We start from the raw sequence: 25,840 nt of genomic DNA, 5'->3' as shown, positions 1-25,840 counted from the left end.
CTAGTGAGAGTGGTTAGCCATAAAAGAACATTACCATGGATAGCTCATTCCTTATAAAGTGCTCTCATTTCTTTCCCACTTTCCATGTGGGATGGAGTTACCATACTTATTTCCTAGCATAAACATGCCTTCATTTCTTTACTTTATTTTTCCCATTACTTATCTCATAAATATTTTTAGTCCTTTTATTTTATAAAGTTGTCAAATTTGCATCAAAATTTTGTGGGTGTTACATACGGTTACCGGTTGGCGTGTGTGTATTGATTACCGGAGGTTAAATGATGCCACTCAGAAGGACCACTTCCAGTTGCCGTTTATTGATCAGATGTTGAAGCGTTTGGCAGGTCAGCAGTTTTATTGTTTTTTCCTTGACGGGTTTTCGTGTTATTTTCAAATTCCCATTGCACCGGAAGACCAAGATAAGACAACTTTTACATGTCCATATGGCACGTTTGCATACCGTCGCATGCCGTTTGGACTATGTAACGCTCCGGCTACATTTCAGCGTTGTATGGTGGCCATATTTCAAGATATGATAGAGACGTCCATGGAGGTTTTTATGGACGATTTTTCGGTTTACGGTAATTCTTTCGGTCAGCGTTTGGCTAATCTTGAGAAGATGTTGAAGAGGTGTATTGAAACGACGTTATTGTTGAATTGGGAGAAGTGTCATTTTATAGTGACCAGAAGTAATCGTGTTGGGTCATAAGATCTCGAGAGATGGTATTGAGGTGGATCAGGCAAAGATTGATACTATAAGTAGACTTCCTCCACCGACGAATGTGAAGGCGATTAGGAGTTTCTTGGGTCATGCGGGATTCTATCGACGATTTATCAAAGATTTCTCCAAAATTACCCATCCGATGACCCGACTCCTCGAGAAAGATGTGTTGTTTGTGTTTGATGATGAGTGTGTGAAGGCGTTCACGTATCTGAAAGAGAAGGTCGTAAGTGCACCCATTCTTTGTTCTCCCGATTGGAGTTCGTCGTTCGAGCTCATGTGTGATGCTAGTGATTATGCGGTTGGAGCGGTTTTGGGGCAAAGGCGAGATAAACATTTTCACCTCATCTATTATGCTAGCAAGACGTTGAATGATTCCCAAGAAAACTACACCACCACCGAGAAGGAGCTTTTAGCATAGCAAGTTCATAACAAACACGAACCACCTTCTGAAATTGCATAGCAAGTTCGTAGTCACTTACGTTAGTGAATCTGATCTGATTTGTAAATAAGGCATCGTTGTCAGACTCAGATAAGTTAACCAACCACATCGAATCAATCACTCGAATAGTCTTCGTGTTTGACCCGGAACCAAATACAATAACCGCTTCACTCGTTTTATTATCATAATACCAGTAATTAAACGACGTGAACAGACTCTAAAGGAATGTCTTCATCTGAGCCCTCTTCATTGTCTTTGGCGGCTTCACCTGTAGAATCATCTTCCTCCAGCCAGTGTGTGGATCAATCTCATCTATATACTTGTGAGTCGGCACCTGTGGCTTGAAGAATTTGAAACCATAACGGGTTTCATGCAATAAATGAGCGTAAAACCTCTCAGCCCACTGATATTTCCCACGATTCACGAATGGTCTGTTGGCTAGTGTTCTAACATCCCACCTTGGCATAGATAATATATCATGTAGGCGCTTGAAATAATAAATACCATGTTCTCACTTAACGATATATACCTTAAGTTCAGAATCAAACTGCTATGATACCAAATCACCTTTAACATCTTTGACATGCTTGTACTTCTTCATATGGTATGCCGATGCTCGAGCCTTGGCTTCGATCATCTTGTTCATTTTCTTCATGTCATGCTCAAACATACCCTCCAAAGCACGCTTCTATTTTCTTTCTTTATCAGACTGGTGACTTGTCTCTGCAGCTTTGTTCCATTTCTCAATCTCTTCACATAAGCGACGTTCTGCTGCATCAAAATTTTCTGTAGTGAAAAATGGAATACCTGAGTCGTTGTTCTTGTTATCGGTGTAAAACTCAGGATACTCCTCAGTAGTAACGTCCTCAACTTCTACTTCGTCAAATTCAAGCACATTCCCACATGGAATGCCTTTATTAGTACATTCCTCAATCTCCACATCCACATCCACGCTTTTACCCAATTCTTCTACCTCCTCTTCATTTAGATCCAGAAGCAAGGCTATCTGCTCTTTAGTCAATGAATGATCTATAAACTCGCCTTCTTCGATCTCATCTGCATTCACCGTACTGTACACAACCCCGTCCATACCAACAAACAAAATCATGTTAGCCGGAATAACATTAATCGGTTTGGCTCTCGTGTAATCCTTGTATGACACTATCTGCAAATTACTACCCTCAGACCCACCACCAGCACTTGTATCAGCCTTATTACCTGCCGACGGTCCAAAACTACCGCCCGGTTGCTGATCTACACCCCTGTTCCATCCTAATCATCCTCATCATTCTTTAACTTCTTCAACTCGTCATCTTTACAAGTGAGCTGAAGGATAATCTAATCTTGTTTATCCAATCTCTCCTCCTGAGCTGCAACAAGGGCTCTAAGTTCCCTGTTTTCACATTAAGCAAACTGAATATGTCGTAACAAATTCCGTTGGGCTAGCTCATGGGCAGCTCTATCAGCTTGCATTTGTGTCTGTTGAAGATGCAACAGATTCATCATATGGAACCACTGAGTTTGAGGAGTCATACCAAAGAAATTTGGATGAACTAGTTGCAAGGGACCCTGAGGACGAGTAAATGTCATAAATAAATGCTCAGGTCTTGAAAACTGTGTAGGTATAACTGGAGTCTCTTGAGTAGTTGGGTGTGGTGTAGGCATACGAGCTAACACTGTCTACAATACATCTCCAAAATAAGGATAAGGTCTTGCAGTAGTAGTCAGAGTCATAAATGGAGGCACTAGAGAAACAGGCATCTGTACAGGAGTAGGAGATCGAGTAAAATCTGGAACTGGAGATCTCGGAATATCCTGAACTGTAGGTGAAGTAGAAATAACAACTAGAATAGATACCGGAGCAGATACAATAGGAGTATCCTCTCAAATGGTTGACTAGGTATCTCAATACCAGATCCTCTTCTAACCCTTTGCTTTTTAGGCTTCTCCCCTTTATCTTCCATCGGTTCCTTACCCTTACGCTTTCTCTTCTATTCATAAGTTAACCCAGCCTGTGGTCCTGGACCACCATCACCACCATCATTTCCACCATTTCCACCATCACCACCTTCACGCACAAAATCAGAATCATCATGAGCCCAACGATCATTAGGTGGCTCTTGATAATCAACATTCGCAAGATGACCGATCAATCGCTTAAACTTAGGTCTATCTTGAAGACTTTGACCATGATAAGATCTTAAACGCCTCATCGTCTCTTCATTCATGTGTTCAAGCTTCATTACATCATCTTGATTTTTCAATAAATTAGGCTGCAAGTCATTGATCATCATCTGTAGAAATCTGGGACACATTAGAAACTTATGACGACTCGTGATATTTTCCTTCAAATGATAATAAACCAATTCCGAGAAGTTGAATGGTTATTCAATACCAAGGCAACAAAAGATGACTATAGCATCACTCGGCATTCATCGAATCCACCCTTGCGTCCGCCGAGACAATGTATCAACACATGAAGCAAGTACTTGTATTGTTCACACAAGTTTGCTTTGTTGTACATAGATCTACCCAAATCTCCATTATACTTTACTCGGCCAAACAACCCTCTAATCAATTCTCTATCAAACTCACACCTATCGTTAATCGTATCACAAAACCCCAACGAATCTCGAATCACACCAATATCAATCACAACTCGCTTATCTTGAATCACTGCCTCTATCTGATTTTCAGCCTCGTTGTATCGAGCGGTATTCCAAAATGCTCGAATAATACTCTGATAGACAACAGTACGAGTCGAGATGGCCTTGTATATCTTGGAGCGAGTCAAGAAACTGATCATGCCACCAAAGATTGGTGTGTCTTCGAAATTTGGCTCTAAATAAGCACAGATGTTATGACTCTTGTTCCAAGATAACATCACTGCAGCTTGTTCAGGTTCGGCTTGAGCTTGAGGCTGTTCTGGATTATCAGGATTTAGCTCGGGAATTGGATTCTGAACATTCTCGTCTGCCATTACTGTTAAAACAAACAAAAAAAATAAACATTACTATAATGTTCAAATATTATATTCTGATTAACGAATGTATATCTCATTCGTTATACTTGTTTAAACGAATGAGACATTTGTTATACATTAAATGTTAACATTCATTACAAGTAACAAATCAAACTTATATGTTAACTCATTTGTCATCATAACAAATCAATGATTAAATCTTTAACGAAACAACTCCGATTCGTTATCAGTAAAATATCCATTCGTTACATTTTAACGAATCATGTAACCATTCGTTAACAAGTTAACGAATATTACTATCCTTCGTTAAAAAATAACGAATCTGTCCTAAATTATCACTTTGACTATCCGGAGTCAAATCTTATACATAATTTTGACTTAAAGAAGTCAAAGACGACGAATATCATTGTCTAAACCTTTAATTTCCTATTGCTTTCAACAATTAACCTAAATGACAATAGCTAAAATCAGTTATATAGATTAATCAATGATCAACGATACTAATTTTGATCCAAAACATATTCCATTGATGAGTAATTGTTCGTTTTCTGATCAATACTCAGATTACTCAAATAGTCCCTAAAACACCGATGAGTCTTCATTAATCTCATATCTTTGAGATCGTATTTTCCTGTAGAACACAACTATATCAGTGAATTGACCAAATATGCAGGCTTAAATTTTTGAGAAAAATTTGCAAGAGGTTGGCTAGGGTGATGAAGGAATAGGAACAGGCGAATAAAAGACCATTCGTCTGGTCTTGGGATTATAAACCTGAATTATTTCACGAATTACGAGGTCATTTGTTCAAATTTGAACAAACGAATGGCCTCATTCTTTAAATTAAAAACCTGATTCGTCATTCTTTAAGACAAATAGGTTGTCCATTCGTTAAGTTTTGAACGAATCTTATAATAAATCCTCTTATTCGTTAACCTTTTAACGAATATACATTAAAATCATTCCATTCGTTAATTGTTTAGACGAATGTCTTTCATTCGTTATGCACAACGGAAGCGAATGTCTTGATAACGAATGAGAAACTCATTCGTTATGGTTAAATAACGAAAGGCTTTACATTTGTTAAACTCATTAACGAATCACCAAAATCCTTAGCGAATGAGATAAAAATCTCATTATGGAATTAAATAAGATTAAAACCCAATTAGGGTTTTAATCAAATAATTAAACAATCAATCAAATCCAATTAGGGTTTTGATTTTATACATTAAAAATAACCGATCAACCAAGGATCGGTAATGTTTAAATTAAACGGATTTTTACGTTAAAATTTCAATTGATACCAATTGAAAATACATTAAGCATGATTAACTTAAAATGTTGGGGTGTTTAACTTTTTCTTTTTGTTTTGAATTTATTCGCAAGCTCGGTAAATCGAAAACAATGCAGAAATAAAATCTTTTTTAGTTTTGAAATATCTTTCAAATAACAAACTGTGACATCCCACATCGGTTGGGGAGGAGAACTAAGCCTTCTTTATAAGGAGGTGGATACCTTCCCCATCATAATGCGTTTTGGGCGCTTAACGGTAGTGGATGAGAGGAGAACTCCATAGTTAAGAGTGCTCTAGTGGAAATTGTATTAGGATGGGTGACCTCCTGGCAACCAAAAAAAAATCCGTGAGGCGATGGTGGTACGTCCTGGCCAAAGCGGACAATATTATGATGCGGCGGTAGCTGGGCTGTTACACAAACAAAAATAACGAAGTAAGACTAAGCTAATAAAGCAGTACACATTTTTGTGAGTTGAGCAGGGAATCATATTGACAAAAATATCACTAAGTAACACTTCAATTTTGATGATTATTATATACGTAACCCAACGATGATTGCAGATATAATTGTCCTCTTAAACTTTTCACAGACTCTTCGGAGACTTTACGATATGATTTAATTTTGTTCCATTAGGCACAAACCTTATGTGGACCCCAACTATCAGATATGACAGTTCTATCTCTTATTGTAACGCCCATTAATTTTCGGTTCAAAGATTTAAAGCTTGTAAAGTATGTATATTTCTCAGGAGTTATCCGGCATTCCTCGATGACCTTATCATCCTTTCGGTACGTTAAGTTATTTAAACTTTCCTTTCAAGTTGCCATATCCCTCAAATTGCAGGGGCTAGAGTGTAACATGTTTGATTTTATCATAAAAAAAAAACTAACCCTAGCCACCCCCATTTAGCCGATCGGCAGCTTGCTCCAGCCACATTCCCTTTGTTTTTCTTTTGTGCGGCCAATATTAGGGTGTAAAACTCCAATTGAAGGTTAGTTCCATGTTTCCTCATGTCTTTTACACCTTAATTGGTCATAATAAACCGCTTATTGATCGTTAAATTGCGTGTAGTAGGCTTACCGGGTGGCTGTCAATTCTAACATTTTCGGGACTGTTTTGGTTGAGGCTTTAGCACCAAAATCTTCCTAGGTATGTCTAGTATATCATACTTAAAAATCATGTCCATTGGTGTTCGTTTGATTGGTTAACTAGTTGTAGATTGAAAACTAGTTTTCGGTTGTCTAGAATGGTGATTTGTTGCGTTTAACGCGAGGGATAAAGTAAGTGATGACCAAATCAGTTCGGATAGCTTCGGTTTAATGTACGGGCTGTTGGAAAATGATTTTTATAAGTATTGGGGCTGAATTGGTTGTCGGTTACTCAAACGGGTCGGTACAACGCGCATTCGCGTTTATTGAATAGTTGGTGCGTTATACTTGCGAGTTACCGACCCATTTGACTCACGTAGCGTCGTGTGGACTTTGTTGGCTGTGAATTTATCATATCGGGTCCACATGGGGCTGAGTTGGATGTTAATTTCCTAAACAACTCTTAAACGCGCGTGTTAGTATCACCTAGTGCTTCCGGGGGTAATTTGGGAATTCTTCATTCCTGAAAGTATCTATGGGTCGTGTCGGTAATGTAAGGCCCCGAGGGCTTTTATAATTGATTTTGATGAGGTCGAGTCTTTAAGTAACTCGAACCATGTTAGAACGTCTCGTAGGATAGACGAATCCTTTCGGTGTCGTTAGTAATGATTGTATGTAAACCGACAGGCGTTTGAGTTGTGGGGATACGTAGGGGTTCTCTAGCTCGTGGTGAATTCATGCCTTGTGTCAGGTGAGTTCATGGTGCCCCTTTTTACCCTTTTTCAGCTTTTGGGCTAGCATGCACACCTAAGTGATTTGGCTTGATGAACCGTTTAAACTATTTTGTATAGGCTTACTTGTATAGGGTAAGCCTTGGGATGATATTATTGTATGTTTGTATGTATTATTGTATGGCCAATAATTGGCTATGTTTATTAGTCGTTATTGACTAAGGACGTTTACATATGCCTACTTTGTGTTTGCATAGGTTGGATGAGATGTTACATATTTGGGTTGTACGTGTGCTCAACCCTGATGTTATTACTTGGATAATATCTATAGGGATATAATTATATGGATGTTTATATATATATATATATATGTGTGTGTGTGTGTGTGTGTGTGTGTGTGTGTATATATATATATGTATATATATATAAGTATGATTACTTATTGTTGATGATAGCCTAACGGTTGTATCCCGTTTCATTACGAAACTCTTGGAATGATTATTATTATTTTAGATGCCAATTATTAAAACTTAAACTCACTCAGTTCAAGCTAACTTTGTGTGCATGTTAGTGTGAGTTTCAGGTTAGGAGGAGGATGCATTACCTCTTGGACGTGCACGAAGCTACTTGGATGGTGGAGGGCATACTTAGTCGGAAGTTTTAATAATGAACATTTTTCTTTCCAAGTTTTATTAAATACATTGAAATTTGGTTTTGGGCATAATTCTCGGGTTTTGGGAACTTGTTTTAATAATTATGATTTTTCATTGAATTATACTCTGAATTGGTTATTTTAATGTAATGAACTGTTTTTTTGAGTTTTAAGTATTTTTGTAAGTATTTTGTATGAATACCAACTGTAGGAGTCCCGGGATTCAGGGTCTTACACATATATAGTGAATTTCACATATACGTTTTTCTTTGATTCTTCAAATTTCGATTAATTGTGACTCATGTAAAATTAATAAAAAGAAAATAAAGAAGAACGTTAAAATTTTTCCTTAAGATCGGTATTACTACACGCAGAAAAGGTGCCATTTCAACAAAATAGAAAGATAAAAATAAGCAGAAGTTGTATAAAATCCTAACTCTCAATTCGGATAATCCCGTATTATTGCGCGAAGAAAGTCCAAGATTTTATACGAAACACCAAGAAAATAAAGCAGAATATTCAAATACTAACCCTCAGGTCGGATAATCTTATCGCGCAGGAGAGGATCCAATATTTGAATAAAAATAAAGTTGAATTTTTTTGCAAAATAAAAGATAAAACAAAGCAGAATTTTCTTCAAAAATGAACGCATGCACACATAGTAATCATTTTGACTTTTCTTAAATCAGATATAGTATCAATCTTTCAAGATGTTATACCACTAGGTTCGGCATTCGTTATCTTTATATCTTATCAGTTTCTATATAGTCTGTCAAGCCTATCTTTGCATATCATATTGGTAGCCTTACGGTAATTTTTAATCTAGTTTATTCATGTACTAGATCAATCTCGTCAATATACTATCATTTTCCCTTTTTGCTTCAAAACTCATTTTGAGAAGCATTTTTTAATGTTTTTGATTTTTCAATATTTGAATGTTTTTGGAGTTTTTAATTTTATCTGTACAAATTGAAAACACAATATTTTTGGATTTTATATTTTCTCCCCCTAAAAACAACAAAAAAATTGTACTAAAACAAGATATAAATTGATTTAACCAAGCTTTTGAACATCTTTTAAAGTTTTTAAACCATTTATACCTAGCAAATATTAATATCGTGTTTTATCAAACGCTTTGGTATAAAGGTCAGCCGTTTGAAAATCCGTGTTAATTTTATCAATTGAAATTAATTTCTTTTCAAAGCAATCGCGTATAAAGTGATAACGGATTTCAATGTGTTTGGTTTTCGAATGGTGAACCGGATTTTTGGTGATAGATATAACGGCCGAATTGTCAATAAAAATAGGAGTAGTAAGAAACTTCAAACCGTAATCCTGCAAGTGTTGCTGGATCCAGAGAACTTGTGTACTCCGCTTCGGCTGTAGAAGTTGAGACCGTTGTCTGCTTCTTACACTGCTAGGAAACAAGTCGGTTTCCTAAGAATTGACAACCTGCGGTTGTAGACTTGAAGTTGATCTTGCATCCTCCATAGTCCGAATCAGTAAAGCGGTGTGATCAAACTTATCGTCCTTGGGGTACCACAACATGATGTCGGGATTTCCCCTCAGATAATGTAAGATATGCTTTACTGCCGCTAGATGAGTCACTCAGGGACTCGATTGGTACCTGGCACACAAACAAACAGCAAACATGATATCAGGTCAAGATGCAGTCAAATACATAAGAGATCCGATCATCGCTCGATACAGGGTTGGATCAACGGTATCCTCCAATTCATCCGGTGATAAATTGTGACCCACGGGAAGAGGTGTTGAAGGAATTTTGCCGTCGGATATCTTGAATCGGTTCAAGACATCGTTCACGTATTTGGTTTGATGGATAAAGATCCCGGAATCAGACTGGTGAACTTGCAATCCTAAGAAAAAGTTCATCTCTCCCATCGAGCTCATCACGAATTTGGTTTGCATCGTCTTCTTGAAATCTTTACACAGGCTGTCATTCATCGAACCGAAAATTATGTCATCCACATAAATTTGGACGAGGAGCAGATCATCACCCACTCTCTTATAAAACAAAGTACAATCCATAGTTCCCCTCATGAATCCGCTTTCAATTAGATGGTCAGCCAACGTGTTGTACCAGGCTCTCGGGGCCTGATGTAAACCATAAAGAGCCTTGTTTAATCGATAAACACACTCTGGAAAGTCTGGATCCTCAAAACCGGGAGGCTACTTCACGTATACTTCTTCATGAATAGATTCGTTTAAGAACGCCGATTTCACATCCATCTGATAAACCTTGAAATTTTTATAGGCTGCATAGGCAAGAAAAATACGTATAGCCTCCAGTCGTGCCACAAGAGCATATACTTCAGTGTAATCTATGCCTTCTTGTTGATTGTAACCAAGAACGACCAATCGTGCCTTATTTCTCACGATTACACTGCGGTCGTCCATTTTGCACTTAAAAACCATTTTGTCAGAATAGCCTTTTTCACACGGTCGGGTTTATCAATTAAGTCCCATACACCCAGTCGAATAAACTGTTGAAGCTCCTCCTGCATTGCCTCTACCCAAGATGGTTCCTTGAGTGCCATCGTGACACTTATCGGTTCAATCTGTGATAGAAAGCAGGTGTATTGTGCAATACTAAGGATACTCGAAGAGTGCAAATCCGCATAAGCACAAACTATCGAATCCTCAGTAGGAGATAAGTTACACTCAACTTATTCATCACATATATTAGCTAATTAGTGTCTTGTACGAACACCGTCGTTCACATCACCAATTATCTGTTCCTGTGATGATTAGAATGAATACTTAAGGAAGGATTAGCAGGTATAGATACGTTATCACCCAGATTGGTGATATTTTCCTCTGCCGTGTCTAAAGAGACAGTTGGTGAGGCATCATCAATTAGAATAGGCTCGTTTGTGTCTGTAGCTTCATCTAATGGCACTGACGATGAATCAACAAAATTAGCTTCATCGGAAGACTCAGAAACCTCATTTGATGTTTCTGATACATTAGGAGAGTCACCTACATCAATCGAAGAAGACATTGGAATAGTAAGACACTGTTCTTCCAAATAAGATCTAATGAAATCTTCAGGTACTTCCTTAACTACTGATGTAAATGAATTAAATAACCCGTCGTAAACGAACATCCAATCAGGACCCGTACCGGTTGGAGGAGTAGTATAACTTTGGCAATCAACGTGATACCATTCTTCCACACAACCAGAAGAGATATTGAAGATCCATTTTCTAGGAAAATTGTATCCCAAAAAATAACCCTCAAAAGCTGTTTCATCAAACTTTCCAGCATCTCTCTTCAAGACAATACACAGACACCCGACGGTTCCAAATACTTTAAGTTCGGTTTACGATTGTTCAGAAGCTCATAACTTGTTTTCTTTAACCTCTTTCCAGTTAATACACGATTCAGTGTGTAGCACGCTGTATTCACAACTTCGTTCTAGAATTGAACAGGTAGCTTAGAATCAGCAAGCATTGTTCTCGCAACTTTAATCAACGTACGATTCTTTCTTTCAAACACACCATTTTATTGAGGAACATAAGGCGCACCGAATTCTCGATTAATTCCTTTCTGAATGCAGAAGAAATCCAACACATTATTCTTAAATTCAGTTCCATTATCACTTCGTATTCATCTCACTTTCAGTTTGTAAAGTGATTCAATCTTCGTGATAAGGTTCTGAATTAAGATAGGCGTCTGATCTTTTGACCTCATAAATAAAACCCATGAGTATCGTGAGAAATCATCAGTAACCACCAAGCAGTACAGATCACCAGCTATACTAGCACGATTCATTGGACCAAAAAGATCCATATGAAGTCGTTCTAGTGGTGTATCAATCGAGTTAAGTGATTTGCTCGGATGAAATTTCTTCTTTTGTTTACCGTTTTTGCATGCAACGCAATGATCATTGATCTTGAAGTTCTTAAGTGAAACACCATCCACCAATTAATTTGAAATGAGAAAATTCATCTTGCGTATGTGAATATGTCCCATACGTCGATGCCAAAGGATAGAGTCCTTTTCTGTTGCTTTTGACATGAAACATGTAACCGAGGGTGAAACAGTTACGTTACAACTCATGTCTAGTACATAAATATCATTTGATCGAGGTGATCTAATGACAACCATGTCTTCAGGAATCGTGTATCCCGGTTGAAGGATAACATAGCTGTGATACACTCAAAAGATTATGATCCACCTTTTCACAATAATTAACTTTTTCAAACGTCACTTTCCCGTTTGAAACTTCTTCCTCCTTTGTAATCATCCCACCGTTGTTACCAGCAAACGCCACATAACCGCCTTGAATATCTTTGACGTTATTTAGAAGGTCCAGGTTGCCAGTGATATGCCGAGAACATCCACTATCCAATATCCACTTGTGATTTGTCACAGATTTAGATGAACTCTGCACAACAAGGTAAAGATATTAGTTCAAAAAAGCAGCCCAAGCCTCAGTCTTGGGCTCTCCCTTTGATACTTTCGGAGAAAAAGATAAATTAACACTGGTATTCGGCACTTGAGAATAGGTGACTGGTTTCTTGTTTTTCTTCTTTAAATAACCATCACGTATGATTCCCGAATCATTGTTCTTACAAATTGGTTGAGCACGATCAACAAATTTGTTTGATACATTAAACGTTTCAACCCGAACTACTTTCTTCGGATTAACATTTGAATACATTATCATACACTCATCAACTTGATTTTCTTTTAAATTTTGAAAAAATCAGTCTTTTGAGTTGTAGAATGTTTGATATCTTCTATCTTTGTTTTACATCCTTTTAAAACATGACTAGGTTCACCAAACTTGAAACATAACTGAGAATCTAAAATTTTGAGTGGTGAACTACTTGTTTTGTTTGGTAGCAAAGATTGATTAATATCAACTTTGGGTTTCTCAAACGTTACTGACTTTGGAACATCATGTTTCAAACCCTTTTTGTTTTTATAAAATTCAAGATTTGTTGAATTCGAAGAATTTTCCAATCCTGAAGATTTGACAAATTTAATGTGTTTGAAAACATTACTTTGAGATTTCACTTAAACATTAGCAGATTTAGATTGATAGAATTTTTGTTCAAGTTCGGTAACTTTTGAAGTGTCATCCTGATATACACTTTCAATCATTTTGGGTTTGAGAAGGTTCCATGGAACTTCCTTGTCCGAAAAGACTTTGGATAAACCCTTTAATTTAAATATTTTCCCATTTGAAGAAACAAACTAAGGATTGACGAATTTCATCAACTCCTCATCAGTCACAGTTGGTTTATCTGACTTCTTCGGTTTAGGAATTACATTAGGAATTTTCACTGAATTACCCAAAGGATTTGAGCCATAAACAGCTTGCTCAAACTCTTCAGGTTCACACAGAATATGATTGTCAACAGGTATATTCTTGTTTTTGACAATCTCATCTGGTTCAGGCAACTCCTCGATAGAACCATCCAATTCATTTTTGGTAAATACAGCTTTACTTTTGATATGAATCTGTTATCGAGTAGTTTTGGTTGAATCAACATCCTCAGATTTAACAGTAGGCATTTCAGAACATTTTTCCACATCTGGAATGCTACTGTAATCTTCTTTAAAAGGAGGAGGAATCTCGACATATCCCAAACCCGCTTTTCCATTTTTTTTATGAGAATTGTTTACTTCAATGATCTCATTTAACAAAAACGAGGAATCTCGAAATTTTCCAAGTTTGTTTTTAAGTTCCATAACTTCATTTTCAAGATTTGAAATGCAGGTTCGGAGTCGTAGAATCTCCTTAAAATGTTGATCAACCACAATTATCTTACACTGAATCTCAGCTTTGAGATCATGATTGCTTTCAGACATATTTTGAATTTTTAGAGTAGATTGTTCTAGTAATTTGGATTTCTGTCTACAGCGTTCATTGATCATAAAGTGATCTTTTGTGATAGTAGTGTTATGATTTAACGTTGTTTCAAGTTTAGCTTTAAGATCAGCACATTCAGAACACTCAATCACAGCAACCGAGGGTTCAGATACATTAACTTGAGGAGTAGGACATACCTCTTCGATCTTAGCCATGCAAGCATAAGACTCAACTCGATCAGGAATTGAATTATCAGATTCGATTTTCACAGATGAACTCTGATCAGAGTCACTTTCAACGTCAAAGAAGTCACTTTCTTCTAATATATTATCACTGCTTGCATCTTCAAACTTCTCAACTGGTACAAAAACAACATGGTTGGCCTGATTTCCCAACAACCTTTGAGACCAATCAACCCCTTCATTTGCGACAAGAGCTTGAGTGTTGTTTGACTTATTCTTGTCACCTTCAGAGGAACTCCGTTTACTTTGATCATTTCCCGATGAATTATTTCCTTGAGATCTCTCAGCATTGCGTGGACCAGAATATTCTTTTCTTGGTTTATCACACTCTTTGGCAAAGTGGCCAAAGTCCCCGCAATTATAACACTTGACCCTTTAGTTTATCAAAACCAACTCGCTTGTTAAGAGTAGGAAGGTCTTTTCCGGTTCTTTGCACAAACCTTTTAACCTTTCTGATAATCATTGCCATATTCCATTTGAGATCCATCAGCTCAAGATCATCGGGATCAATCTGGTCATAGTCTTCATCGGTCAACTCACTCGTTGCAATCTTGCTACCAACCAGTTGTTCATATGAAGTCATGAATGCACACACAAAAGCAAATTGTTGTTCAGCTTCTTGTAGATTTACTTTTGTCAAAGAACTTGATGCATTGGCAGTTCACTCAGACTTAGCACCCGTTTCCATAAAGCATACATTAGGTGAGCTGTTTACATTAGAGGTCTCATCTTGAGCTTGAGCAAAGAAAGCATTAATGGGAACAGAACTTGAAGAATTGTTTGCTGGCATTGCACCCCCATAAAATGAAGGATTATGGGTTTGATTATCCTTTAATGAGTTTTGGCACTTCAACTCAAATTCTCTTTCTTCAATTTTGTTAATGAATTGCACGGCAGTAAGCTCCATGTTACGAAAGAAACCGTTCTCTTTTAACACAAACAGAAAAGTAGAATATGATGATGGCAATGCGTTCTTCAGTGTATCAATTTTATCAGCTTCAGTTGGCTCAAGATTTACACTTGCCATTTCCACAACAAGATGACTAAAATGATTAATCATCTCTTCTACAGTTTCATTCTTCATCAAGATAAAGTTTCTAAACTGAAACTTTACTAGACTTTTCTTACTCTCAAGCGTATTACCCAAGCTTCTTCTTTTCAAAGTATCAAAAAGAGATGCACAAATCTTTATAGTGCTGTACGATGAAAGATCTGCTCAGGCAAAGCCATTGTAAGAGTCGAATAGATTTTGTCTCATTCTCAAAATCTTTCAATTCTTGTGCTTCATAATGCTTAAATTCCTTTGGAATCTAACCCATATTGTCACTACCAACAAGAGGTGCTACATAAACAACATCGAGATACCGTACGCTGCTTGGATTCACCGATCCCAAATGAGCACGAAACCTCGGTTCCCAACAAGCAAAATCTAAAAGTTTCAGAAGTTTAGGACACTTGTTGTGACTGGCAATCTCGTTGTCCATCGTCAGCATTTGTTGCATTAAAGCATTCTGGGATGCTAATGCATAGAATAAAGCATTCTAAGAAGCCATTAGATAACACTTTTGAAACTTAGAGGACTAAACTTGTAAACACTTAAAACTTATGGTTACTGTTCAAACGAATGGGAGAACAGTAACGAATGTGAGGTGCAACAAGTAACGAATGAAAGATATTCATTAAAGATTCAAGTGAATGTGAATGATAACGAATGAGAATACTGTTCAGCCAAATGGAGTTTAGCGAATTTGAATGTGTATCACGAATGGAGAATGAATAGCGAATGGGATTAACGAATCAGATTTAAGCGAATGAGAATGACGAATATGTTTGAACAGTAACGAATAAGAATTCATATCTTCAAACATTCAAACTTCCAAACTTAATCCAAATTTGTCTGAAATCAATGAATCTTATATCAAACAATCTGAAAAATGTATCCGAACATCACTAACTTAGTCCGTAATCACAATCAATTCAATCAGAACCTCAATTGTCTAAATATCCAAACACTATGAACATCCGATTCAAACTTCAATTAAATAACAATTGAATCAATCAATTCATCAATTCTCTTCGATTCGATCTAAAGTCTCAGTTATCTAGCTTCAAATTACTTTAATCTCAGTCAATTTCAACTAGAATCAGAATATATGAATCTCTGTTTTATCTGAATTAATTAAAACTCGAATACGATCAATTCATCATGAAACTAAGCCAATACAGGATGAATTAGACATGTTAATCACCGAACAACATCGAAGATCAGATCACAAGTCTCTGATACCACTTGAGAGAGCCAGTGAGGATCTAGATCTTATGATTACATCGATGAATTCATTGTGTATGTATACGATGAAGCTTAAATACTTTAACTGTGTGTAGTGTGTGTGTTGAGAGTGAATTGGGGCAGAGTAACGAGAAGGTAAGAGGGATAATCAGAACTGTTAAATTAGAAATACTTACATGGGTATATATAGGAGATGACCTCATTCGTTAAGATAGCCTTAACGAACGGGTCATTCTTTACATTAACCTAACGAATAAACAACTTATTCGTTACATTAACCTTCATTCGTTATGTTCCATTCGTTAATCTTTGTTAACGAATTGAGCTTACATTATACGATTGTGACACATTCGTTACAGGGTAACGAATGTGCCTTACAATTAGGCGAATGAGCATATTTACATTAAACCCCCTATAAACTAGAATTATTACATTATCAAAAAAATAAAGACCGAGACGTACAAAACATGTATCAACAGACAAGTTCCACTCGTACCTCGTGCTTTCGAAGACCACCGTTTTAACTGATCATGCAGCCTTGCGTTTTCTCTTCCAGAAGAAAGACGCGAAGCCTCATCTTATACGGTGGATGCTTTTACTTTCCGAGTTTGACATCGAGATCAAAGATAAGAATGGTGCTGAAAACGTAGCAGCCGATCATCTATCCCGTTTAGAGGACCCGAAGAGAGAAGAGTTGCATGAGGAGGAGATTGGAGATAAATTCTCTCATGAGTCGATCGATTTTGTTGCGGCCGAGAAGCAAGGTATGCCATGGTTCTCTGATTTTTCTAATTATTTAGCTAATGGTTTTATTTTGGAGGGTATGACTACGCAACAAAAGAGGAAGTTCTTCCGAAATGTGAATCGGTATGTGTGGGATGACCCGTTCTTGTTTAAGATTGGTGGTGATCGGATTTTGAGGAGGTGTGTGACGAAAGAGGAAGGTTGGGACATCCTCAAGCATATTCATGAAGGGTTGACTGGAGGTCATCATGGTGCGCATGCTACCGCGCAGAAAGTGCTTGATAGTTGGTCCTATTAAACGACAATTGTTAAAGATGCTGAAGAGTTTGTGAAGCTTTGTGATGCGTGCCAAAGAACAGGTAATATTTCGTCCAAGAATGAGATGCCTCAAGACCCAATACAAATTCTTGAAATCTTTGATGTATGGGGCATCGAATTCATGGGACCGTTTCCCACGTCAAATGGTAATAAGTATATCTTAATGGCGATTGATTATGTGTAGAAGTGGGTGGAAGCCCAAGCGTTGGCTACAAATGATGCACGGGTGGTTGTGAAGTTTCTTAAGAAGTTATTTACTCGTTTCGGTACTCCGAGAGCTATTATTGGTGATCGGGGCACCCACTTTTGTAATTCCGTCATGGGGAAAGCATTGGCTCGTTATGGGGTTACTCATCGTACCTCTACTGCCTATCACCCTCAAACGAATGGTCAAGTCGAAAACGTGAATCGAGGGGTGAAGAGGATTTTGGAGAAGACAGATGGGGCTAGTCGAAAGGATTGGTCGGGAAAGTTAGATGATGCTTTGTGGGCATTCCGAACCGCGTACAAGACTCCATTACCGTTTATGCTTGTTTATGGTAAGTCTTGTTATCTTCCAGTTGAGTTGGAGCATCGTGCTTATTGGGCATTGAAGACGGTGAATGTTGATCTTACCGAGGCCGCGAGGAAAAGGTACTTTCAGATTCATGAGCTGGAGGAGCTTTGGGATGCGGCATACTCTCGATCGTTGAACATCAAAGAAAAGACGAAAGCTTCACATGATCGGTGGTTGAAAGGCAGAAAAGAGTTCAAGAAAGGCGATAAGGTACTACTTGGTGAAAGAAGTTTGAAGTTGTTTGCAGGAAAATTAAAATCAAAGTGGTCGGGAAAGAAGTTTTTCCGTATGGAGTGGTGGAGTTGGAGAACCCGGATAATGGAACGTCTTGGAAGGTGAACGGTCATCGCTTAAAGCACTATCTTGGAGGACCGGAGGAATCAATCGAGGTGGAGGAAACTCCTCTTGATCCATCGCACTGAATTGTCACACGTGGTTCTTGAGTGAAAACTCAAGTGTAGAGTTTGTACATTCTTTTCTATTTTTACTTCTATTTTATTTTTATTTTTCATTGAGTCATTAAAGTAGCTTTTTGTAGTTTTTCTTTATTTTTAAGTTTTGTAAGTTTTGAAGGAAGATAGTGTGAATATCCCCTTGAAGTATAATGCAACATTTAAGTGTGGGGATGGAGCAGCTGGAGCTGTATACTTTTCTAATTATTTATTTGCTGCTTTTATACATGTTTAATAGTTTGGTTGGTTGGCCTGGTTACGTACTTTGAATGATTAATATCTATCAAGTTGATAAGATGAATTTTTAGATATTGTTTGTTGTTTTCGTTTCGGTTCGTGTACGAGAGAATTGGAGATACTGGTTGTTGAGCACGTTCGGAGTTTGAGGGCATTTTTGGTAGAAGACTTTAGCGTCATACTTCACTCGCATATTACCAGCTAAGTCTTTCCTTTTTACTTTGTTTTTATGTTTTTAGTTTTAATTTTTTTAGTTTTGTTTTGTTCTTATTTATTTTTGTATTTTTTGGTCTTGTTTTGTTTTTAAAATTTTTAAGTCGTGTTTCCGTCCCTGCATTGAGGACAATGCAAATTTTAAGTGCGAGGATAGGAGCACAGGTTTTTAACTTGTTTTGTCTTATTTATTAAAAAAAAATTAAAAAAACAAAAAGTTTTGAAAAATGTCCCTTGAAATTGTTTTTTGCGTATAAATGGGAGATGAGGATACTTATCGGGAATCGGTTTTTCAAACTACTAATAATAAGATATAATTAAAGAACACACATTTAACTTGGGATGTGTCGGTAGGCTCAGCGTTGAGAATGAAAGGGCAGTTTGATAGTTGGTTTTAAAACAATAAAATATGATTTTTAGTGGGAAACATGTTAAGTCTGTATAAAATACGAGATGAAAGGTCGGGCCATAATCAAGCCTCATTTTTGGCTTGATTGTAGAAAATTAGAAATTTTATAGAAACCTGAATACGCTATCATAAGATGCTTGGGTAGGTTTAAAAGTTAAAGTATACCGTGTAGCATGTGATATAAACTTAAAACTTGCACTTCTAGCTTTAGTGGATAACACTTCATAGGCGTATGGTTTTATAGCCTTAAATCCTGTATTGATGGGATGCCTCGGGTTCGGAGACCACGAGTCTTTTTATGGTTGTTCATCTGGGTATCTTCGGATATTTAAATAAATAAAAGCTTTTAAGCATAAACCCGCAGTTTACTGCCATTACACTCACTTACGTCAATTACAGTGAAGTAAAATCTTGATGATCCAGTGATCATCCCGCTGTTAGTCATACGTGGTCCTCTTACTTGTGTCCCATACCATTAGGAACAGGATCAACTAGAGACACGACGTATGTAAACCGACAGATGGAAACTTGTAAAATCACGTGTGGTAATGGGTCCGAGGTATTGCTTGATAACTGGGGTATGTCATGTAGTGGGGAACACTTGCTAGTTAGTTGAATAATTGAACCTTAATCGTATCTAATGGCTGCTTGGTATACTTTGATGTTTAAATTTAGGTGGATAAACAATATCCTTGATCGTCTTAGCTGTTTATGAAAAATGTGCAACAATGTTTTAATCTGCTATTATGAGGTTTAAGTCAAGTTGGGGTGGTTTGATCTGGTAAAATCTAAAATAAAGCAAGTCTTGACTGTGGGTTCCACTAGATTATATACAAAATAATAATAATAATAGTTGGATCTTACTTGTCCTGGTAAAGACAAAGGCATAGGTTTAAGGGGACAACAATATCGGTGATCGCAGTTTTTGCGTTGTTCTAGAATTTAAGATAACCTATATGTTTGTAATACTGTATTTCTCCGATTCTGATCCCGTTGCAATGAGACTTTTTCAGGGATGAAAAAATGTTAAGTGTGGGGATATTTGATATAACGCTTAATATACATTAATCCCGTGTACATTTATTTAATATTTTATTAGTTTATGTTCGGTTTCTCGTAAGATTTGTATACTACTAACATGGTTTTATGTTTTAGGTTTCGGGCTTTAATTCCAGTGAAAAGAGGGCAAAAAAAGAGCAAAAACAAGCCGAACCGGAGAACCGACGCATCAGGAAATGAACCGGACCGAACCAGGAGTTACCGGACCAGCCAGGATGAACCAGACCACCCCCCCCCCCCCAAGGCTGGAGCGCCGCGTGACGCGGCGGGTTCATGTTCCAGATTGTTCGTTTGTTAGCTGACTTAACTTATTTTTGGACCCGTGTTGCCTATAAAAAGACCCCTAAACTCACCATTAAGCATACCTTGAAGTCCAGATAAATTTGGTGGGTTCCGAGGAGTCCGAGAGCAGTTTCCAACAGCTTTGGAGTTGAAGAATCAACTGTTGTTGCGCATATTGGTTAAAGACGAAGAACACGGGTTCTATTTGTTATTTCTTTCGTTTTCATTATTTTATCGCCATGAATTCTTATTTGTTTTTTTTTGCTTAAACCTAAGATGCTAGGCTAAATTGCATGAATTATCTAGGCTTATGATGAACCTACTTTGATGTTTTGATTTCACTTGGGATTGTTTATCTTTATGGTTTTTATGATTTAGTAAAAGATTTATCTATAATTAATTGATGCATATGGATACTTAGGATTGTTTGATGAGTTTTATTCCATAGTTTTCCTTGATTATTGTTTGTCATATGATAGGATTGCTATTAGGTCAATTACTTTGTGTTTTTGATTATTTTATGATTGATGTCATGATAAGATCATAGAAATAATATTGTCAAATAAACCTAAATGTGCTGCTAACCTAAAATCTGTAAAGTGCTAGGTTATTGATAAGTCTTTTACTATTTAATCTTGTTAGACTCGGTTCTTCGTAAGGAGTCCGTCTAGGGTTGATTATTTATTATTGTTTATCAAATCAATTAAGTATAGTAAATTGCCTTTGATTTCCGCGCTGTAAGGTAGGATTTCGTATAAATGAACTAAATTCTAAACAATTGGGTGACCGTAAGCGAACATGATTTTTAATACTGGTGTGCGTTAAAACTTGTTAGAAATCCATAGGTTTCTCTTGAGAAGGGTCAGGGATCATGTTCGGGTTTTCTTTTAAGTGTCTATTTTACAATCCCAGTCCATAACTAAATATTTTCCCGAGTCAATTCATTACTGAAATTTAGGGGAGTCTAGCCTAGGTAGTTTTGTCATCATCATCTTATTATCACAACAAACTTTGCTTTCGTTTAAATTACTTGTTTTCTTAATTAGTTTTTAATTATAGTATTAAATTAGTATTTTAAATAAAAATCCCCCAAAAAAATATAATAAGTCGTGTTTTGTAGTCGAGTCTAATTAGCTAATAAACGTAATTTAAAGAGTCTCGTGGGTTCGATATCCGAACTTACTTAGCTTTACTAGAGTCGATCGGTTCACTTGCCGGTTAGTAGTTTAGTCGAGTTTTAGAGAGTCTAGAGTATTACTTAGTGTTTATTTTTAGTTAATTTAGTTAATAAATATTAAACTACTTCAAGCAAATCAAGGGCATACCCTCACCGACGTACTCGTTCACCCGATCCCGGAAGGCACAGTCGTCTAAAAACTGCCAACAGATGACCGTGTTGTAACGTGAGGTAATCCGTCGGAGGCGCATATACCGCACAAAATGCTCAGTACTAACCTGAAACTGTAGATGCGGCTAATCAACCAAAATGTCGTCACCATCTATCTAGCACTCCTGCTCCTGCCCTACATCCTCGTTCTCCATCTATTATAATGTAATATAATATTATATAGCATAATAATTATAATAATAATAATAATAACAACAACAACAGCAGTAGTAGTAGTAGTAATAATAATAATAATAATGTTATTAATAATAATAATAATATAATGATGATGATAATAGTAATAGTATAATGATAATAATAATAATAATATAATAATAATAATATTAAAAAAATTAAAGATCAGAGGCGACGTATAGCACTGTACGTCGCCTCTGGTCATCCCTATCAAAACGAACGGCCGGATTCTGGTCGGAATATGATCGAAATCCGGCCGTGCATTATCATCCATTTCAATTCTTGGAAATATGCCATCTACATAAATATTCTGTGGCGTTAGGGAAGATTATGTTACACGACTTCATAAGGGCTCGGTCCGCGTCAGTCACTATCACGCGTGGGTCCATACAATCCTCTAGCATTTCTTTAAGTTTTCGAGGGTTCATGTGAAGTTCTTCTCTGTTTCCCTAATTAAAAATGCATGGGCGATACAAAACGATTTTGATATCGACGTCACACCAACAAATTGAACCGACAGCCACTTGTACATGTTGGTATTGTATATCGTGTCAATCAACAACACCTCGGGAAATGCACGCCAAATTTTATGGGACTTATTATGACAAAAGAAAATATCCTCCGTCCTGTTGTTGGAAGAATTCTCCCGGGTATAGTACACGAAACCATTGTTATGAAAAGAGTTTTCCAGTACCTGCATGGGATTTAATAAAACTTTAATAAATTTTATAAAAACGTGTTTTATATAGTAAAACTAGGATAGTTTTCAACTACCTTCGTGGGGGTATCGCCAATTTTCTCCTGATCTTTAATCTTACTCAAGGCGTTGTATATGTCCTTTATTTTACATTTGGAACTGGGAAACTGCTCACTTACGGTTGTGTGAATTTGACTGGGCCTCAAGCCGTTCTGGTTTAACGTCGCAACCAGCTCAAGTTCAACGCTGTTCATTTTCCTGAGGCTGCGCGTGCCCCTCCTCAAAGACAACGGGATCGTGGTTGTTTGTCTCGTTTACTACTTCAAGCCTCCAACAATTACCTGTCGCGTCGTGCCTCCCTAGGAGTTTAAATGGACAACACTTTTTAACACTACCGGTCCGCCTGACTGTGGCCTTTAGTTTTGGCTCCCCTACATGTTTGCATGCAATGTCCACACTGTTTTTCCTTGATCGTTGGACCATAATGACACACACATGTTCCCGTGCTCTCTTCTTGGCCAAATCCTCCCGCTCATTGCGGGACTCAAAAATATGAAACAGTTTTAAGCTCTTTTTTAAAACAGTTTAAAAAAATAATAATAACATACGGTGTATTACAGTGTCTGTTTTATACGAAACTTTCGGCTCGTGATCATCATCATAATTATCTTCATCATGTAAGTTTCCCCCAACATCATAATTACCAACATCATGTTCATTTCCCTCGTGGTATGAAGACTGGGTTCCGTAAACTAGTGCCTCTACTACTGGTAAGCGATACGAAGAAGAAGGCTGACTTCCATAATCCAACCCAACAACAGGTAACTGGTACGACGGCTAATTATTGTAAGAGAAATACTCATAACAAGCGTAATGGTAGCATATATTAGTTAAAAATCAAATAATAATAATAATATATTAACAGTAATAATAATATATTAATAATAATAACAATAACAATAATAATATTAAAAGTAATAATAATAAAATAATAATAATAATATATTAATAATAGTAGTACAATCTTACTATACTATTAGAGCAATACAAGGTTTTCACATGACATTCAACTATCAAGTCCATATAGGCTTTCAATTCATCAATTTTTCTATAATTTCCACATGTTAATCTTACTATACTATTAAAGCAATACAAGGTTTCCACCTCAGACCTTACTATAGCTTTGCTATTTGTGGGATTTACTGATGATGATGATGATGAAGCTTTTTATATTTTCCGTCTGTGTGTAACACGGGATCAAACCTAGTAAAATAATATAACAACAACAACAACAATAATAATAATAATAGCATATATTAGTTAAAAATCAAACTAACGACTTTATATTAAATAAATATACAACGAAAGTTGGTTCAAATTTGGAAACCTAGGCGAGCTAGGCTGACCGTAAGACTGTTCAGGCTGGATTCCATAACCGAAATACTCATAACAAAACGTAATGCAACACGTCTTAGTTAAAAAAACAACTAACAACTTAATACTAAATAAATATAAAACAAAACCTGGTTAAATTCCGGTAATTACGACGTGCTAGGCTGATCGTGAATTGCGTAACCCAGCTCCTCCTCGTTCAAGTCTGGATATAAATGGTTGAACCAAGACATTTTATTTTTTTTGCTTCTCGCTTCTCTGGTGTATGCAATTGGGTCTCGGTTATGTGTGATATTATGTGTGTGTATGAGATTGTGTATATAAATATAAAGAGAGGGAGGGAGAGTCAGTTCACCGAAAATTCAAATGGCCATAATACGCCGCGTATAGCATTACAGACGGCGTATAAGGTTGACTTGACAATCTAGAACTCTCATAATCAGTCCTAGGTTGACTATATCCTATAGGCCACGTATTAAAGGGTCTCTGGGTGTCCCCAACAGGACCCTTAAAATACACAACTTTGTAACTTGCAGCATATATATATATATATATACAAACACACACACACACTAGATTAGAACCCGTGTGATACACGGGTGAGAAAAATTTTTAAAAAAAGAAGAAAAAACAAAAAACAAAAACAAAAAAACAAATTTGATAATATTTTTAATAAGACAGGGCCAAAGTCAAATTCATTCATGTAACCTCCTTATTCTTTTTATTCAATAATTAGATTAATTTTTCCAATGATTAATCATATTTCACAAAATAAGTTATTTACAGGAAATGTTAAGCATATTAAAACAAAAAGTTTGCTCAGGTCAACCCAGACCAACTCAATTCAGCCAGAACTAGGTCAAATGAGTTAGTTCGAGAAACAACCTTAATAACCTGTATTATATTGTCAAACAAGTGAACAACCTAAAAAAAAATTTTCAAATGAGCCTGAAACATAAAACTTAACCAAAAATTCAAAAATCTGAAACTGCCCCATGCATGTCAAAACAAAACTTAATATTAAATTTTGACTTTTATATCCACTTTTACAAATCTTCAGGTTTGACTAATTGGTAATCAAAGTGTTGAATTTTGACCTTCATACAATTTACAACGAAAACTTGACTCGTTTGTAACTTGTTGCATGCAAACCTAAATCGGCCCGTGTCCAAGTTGCTACGAAGTTATCCCAAGTTTTCTATTTAGATCATCACCATCATCATGAATAACAAACAATTTGTTATTCATCATTCTTTAGTTATCTTTTGTGTTGATCAAAATTTTTGTTTCTTTCTAAATAACTTTTCTATTTAGATCATCACCATCATCATGAATAACAAACAATTTGATCAACACAAAAGATAACTAATGAATGATGAAAAGGATAAAGAAAGAAACAAAAAGAGTGAAATGAATCTACAAAGCATGTAGAATACTATTAAACCATAGCCATTAAATCATCGCACAGTTACCTCTTTAACATGCAAAACATCATAAAAATGAAGTCACATAATTAGGACCTATCTATGTATTCAACACAATAGATACAAGCTGCTGTGAACCAACATATTAAATAGGATTGTTGAGTTACAAAAACATCAACAGTAAAA

At 36.5% G+C, this 25,840-nt stretch overlaps 1 protein-coding gene across 1 annotated transcript; it reads right to left on the bottom strand.

Moving 5' to 3' along the window:
• Positions 1 to 22,565: 22,565 nt before the first annotated feature.
• LOC143637384 (uncharacterized) lies at positions 22,566 to 23,092 on the bottom strand. Its single transcript, XM_077104783.1, has 2 exons — positions 22,916 to 23,092; positions 22,566 to 22,835 (listed from the first exon to the last, which is right to left on the bottom strand). The coding sequence occupies exons 1-2, from the start codon at positions 23,090 to 23,092 to the stop codon at positions 22,566 to 22,568; spliced, it is 447 nt and encodes a 148-aa protein (XP_076960898.1).
• Positions 23,093 to 25,840: the final 2,748 nt, after the last annotated feature.

The sequence above is a fragment of the Bidens hawaiensis genome, unplaced genomic scaffold (genome assembly GCF_021521415.1).
Source record: "Bidens hawaiensis isolate Kalapana, Puna unplaced genomic scaffold, B.hawaiensis_p1.1 tig00008259_1, whole genome shotgun sequence".
Lineage (NCBI taxonomy): Eukaryota > Viridiplantae > Streptophyta > Magnoliopsida > Asterales > Asteraceae > Bidens > Bidens hawaiensis.
This window is presented reverse-complemented; position numbering and strand designations above follow the sequence as displayed.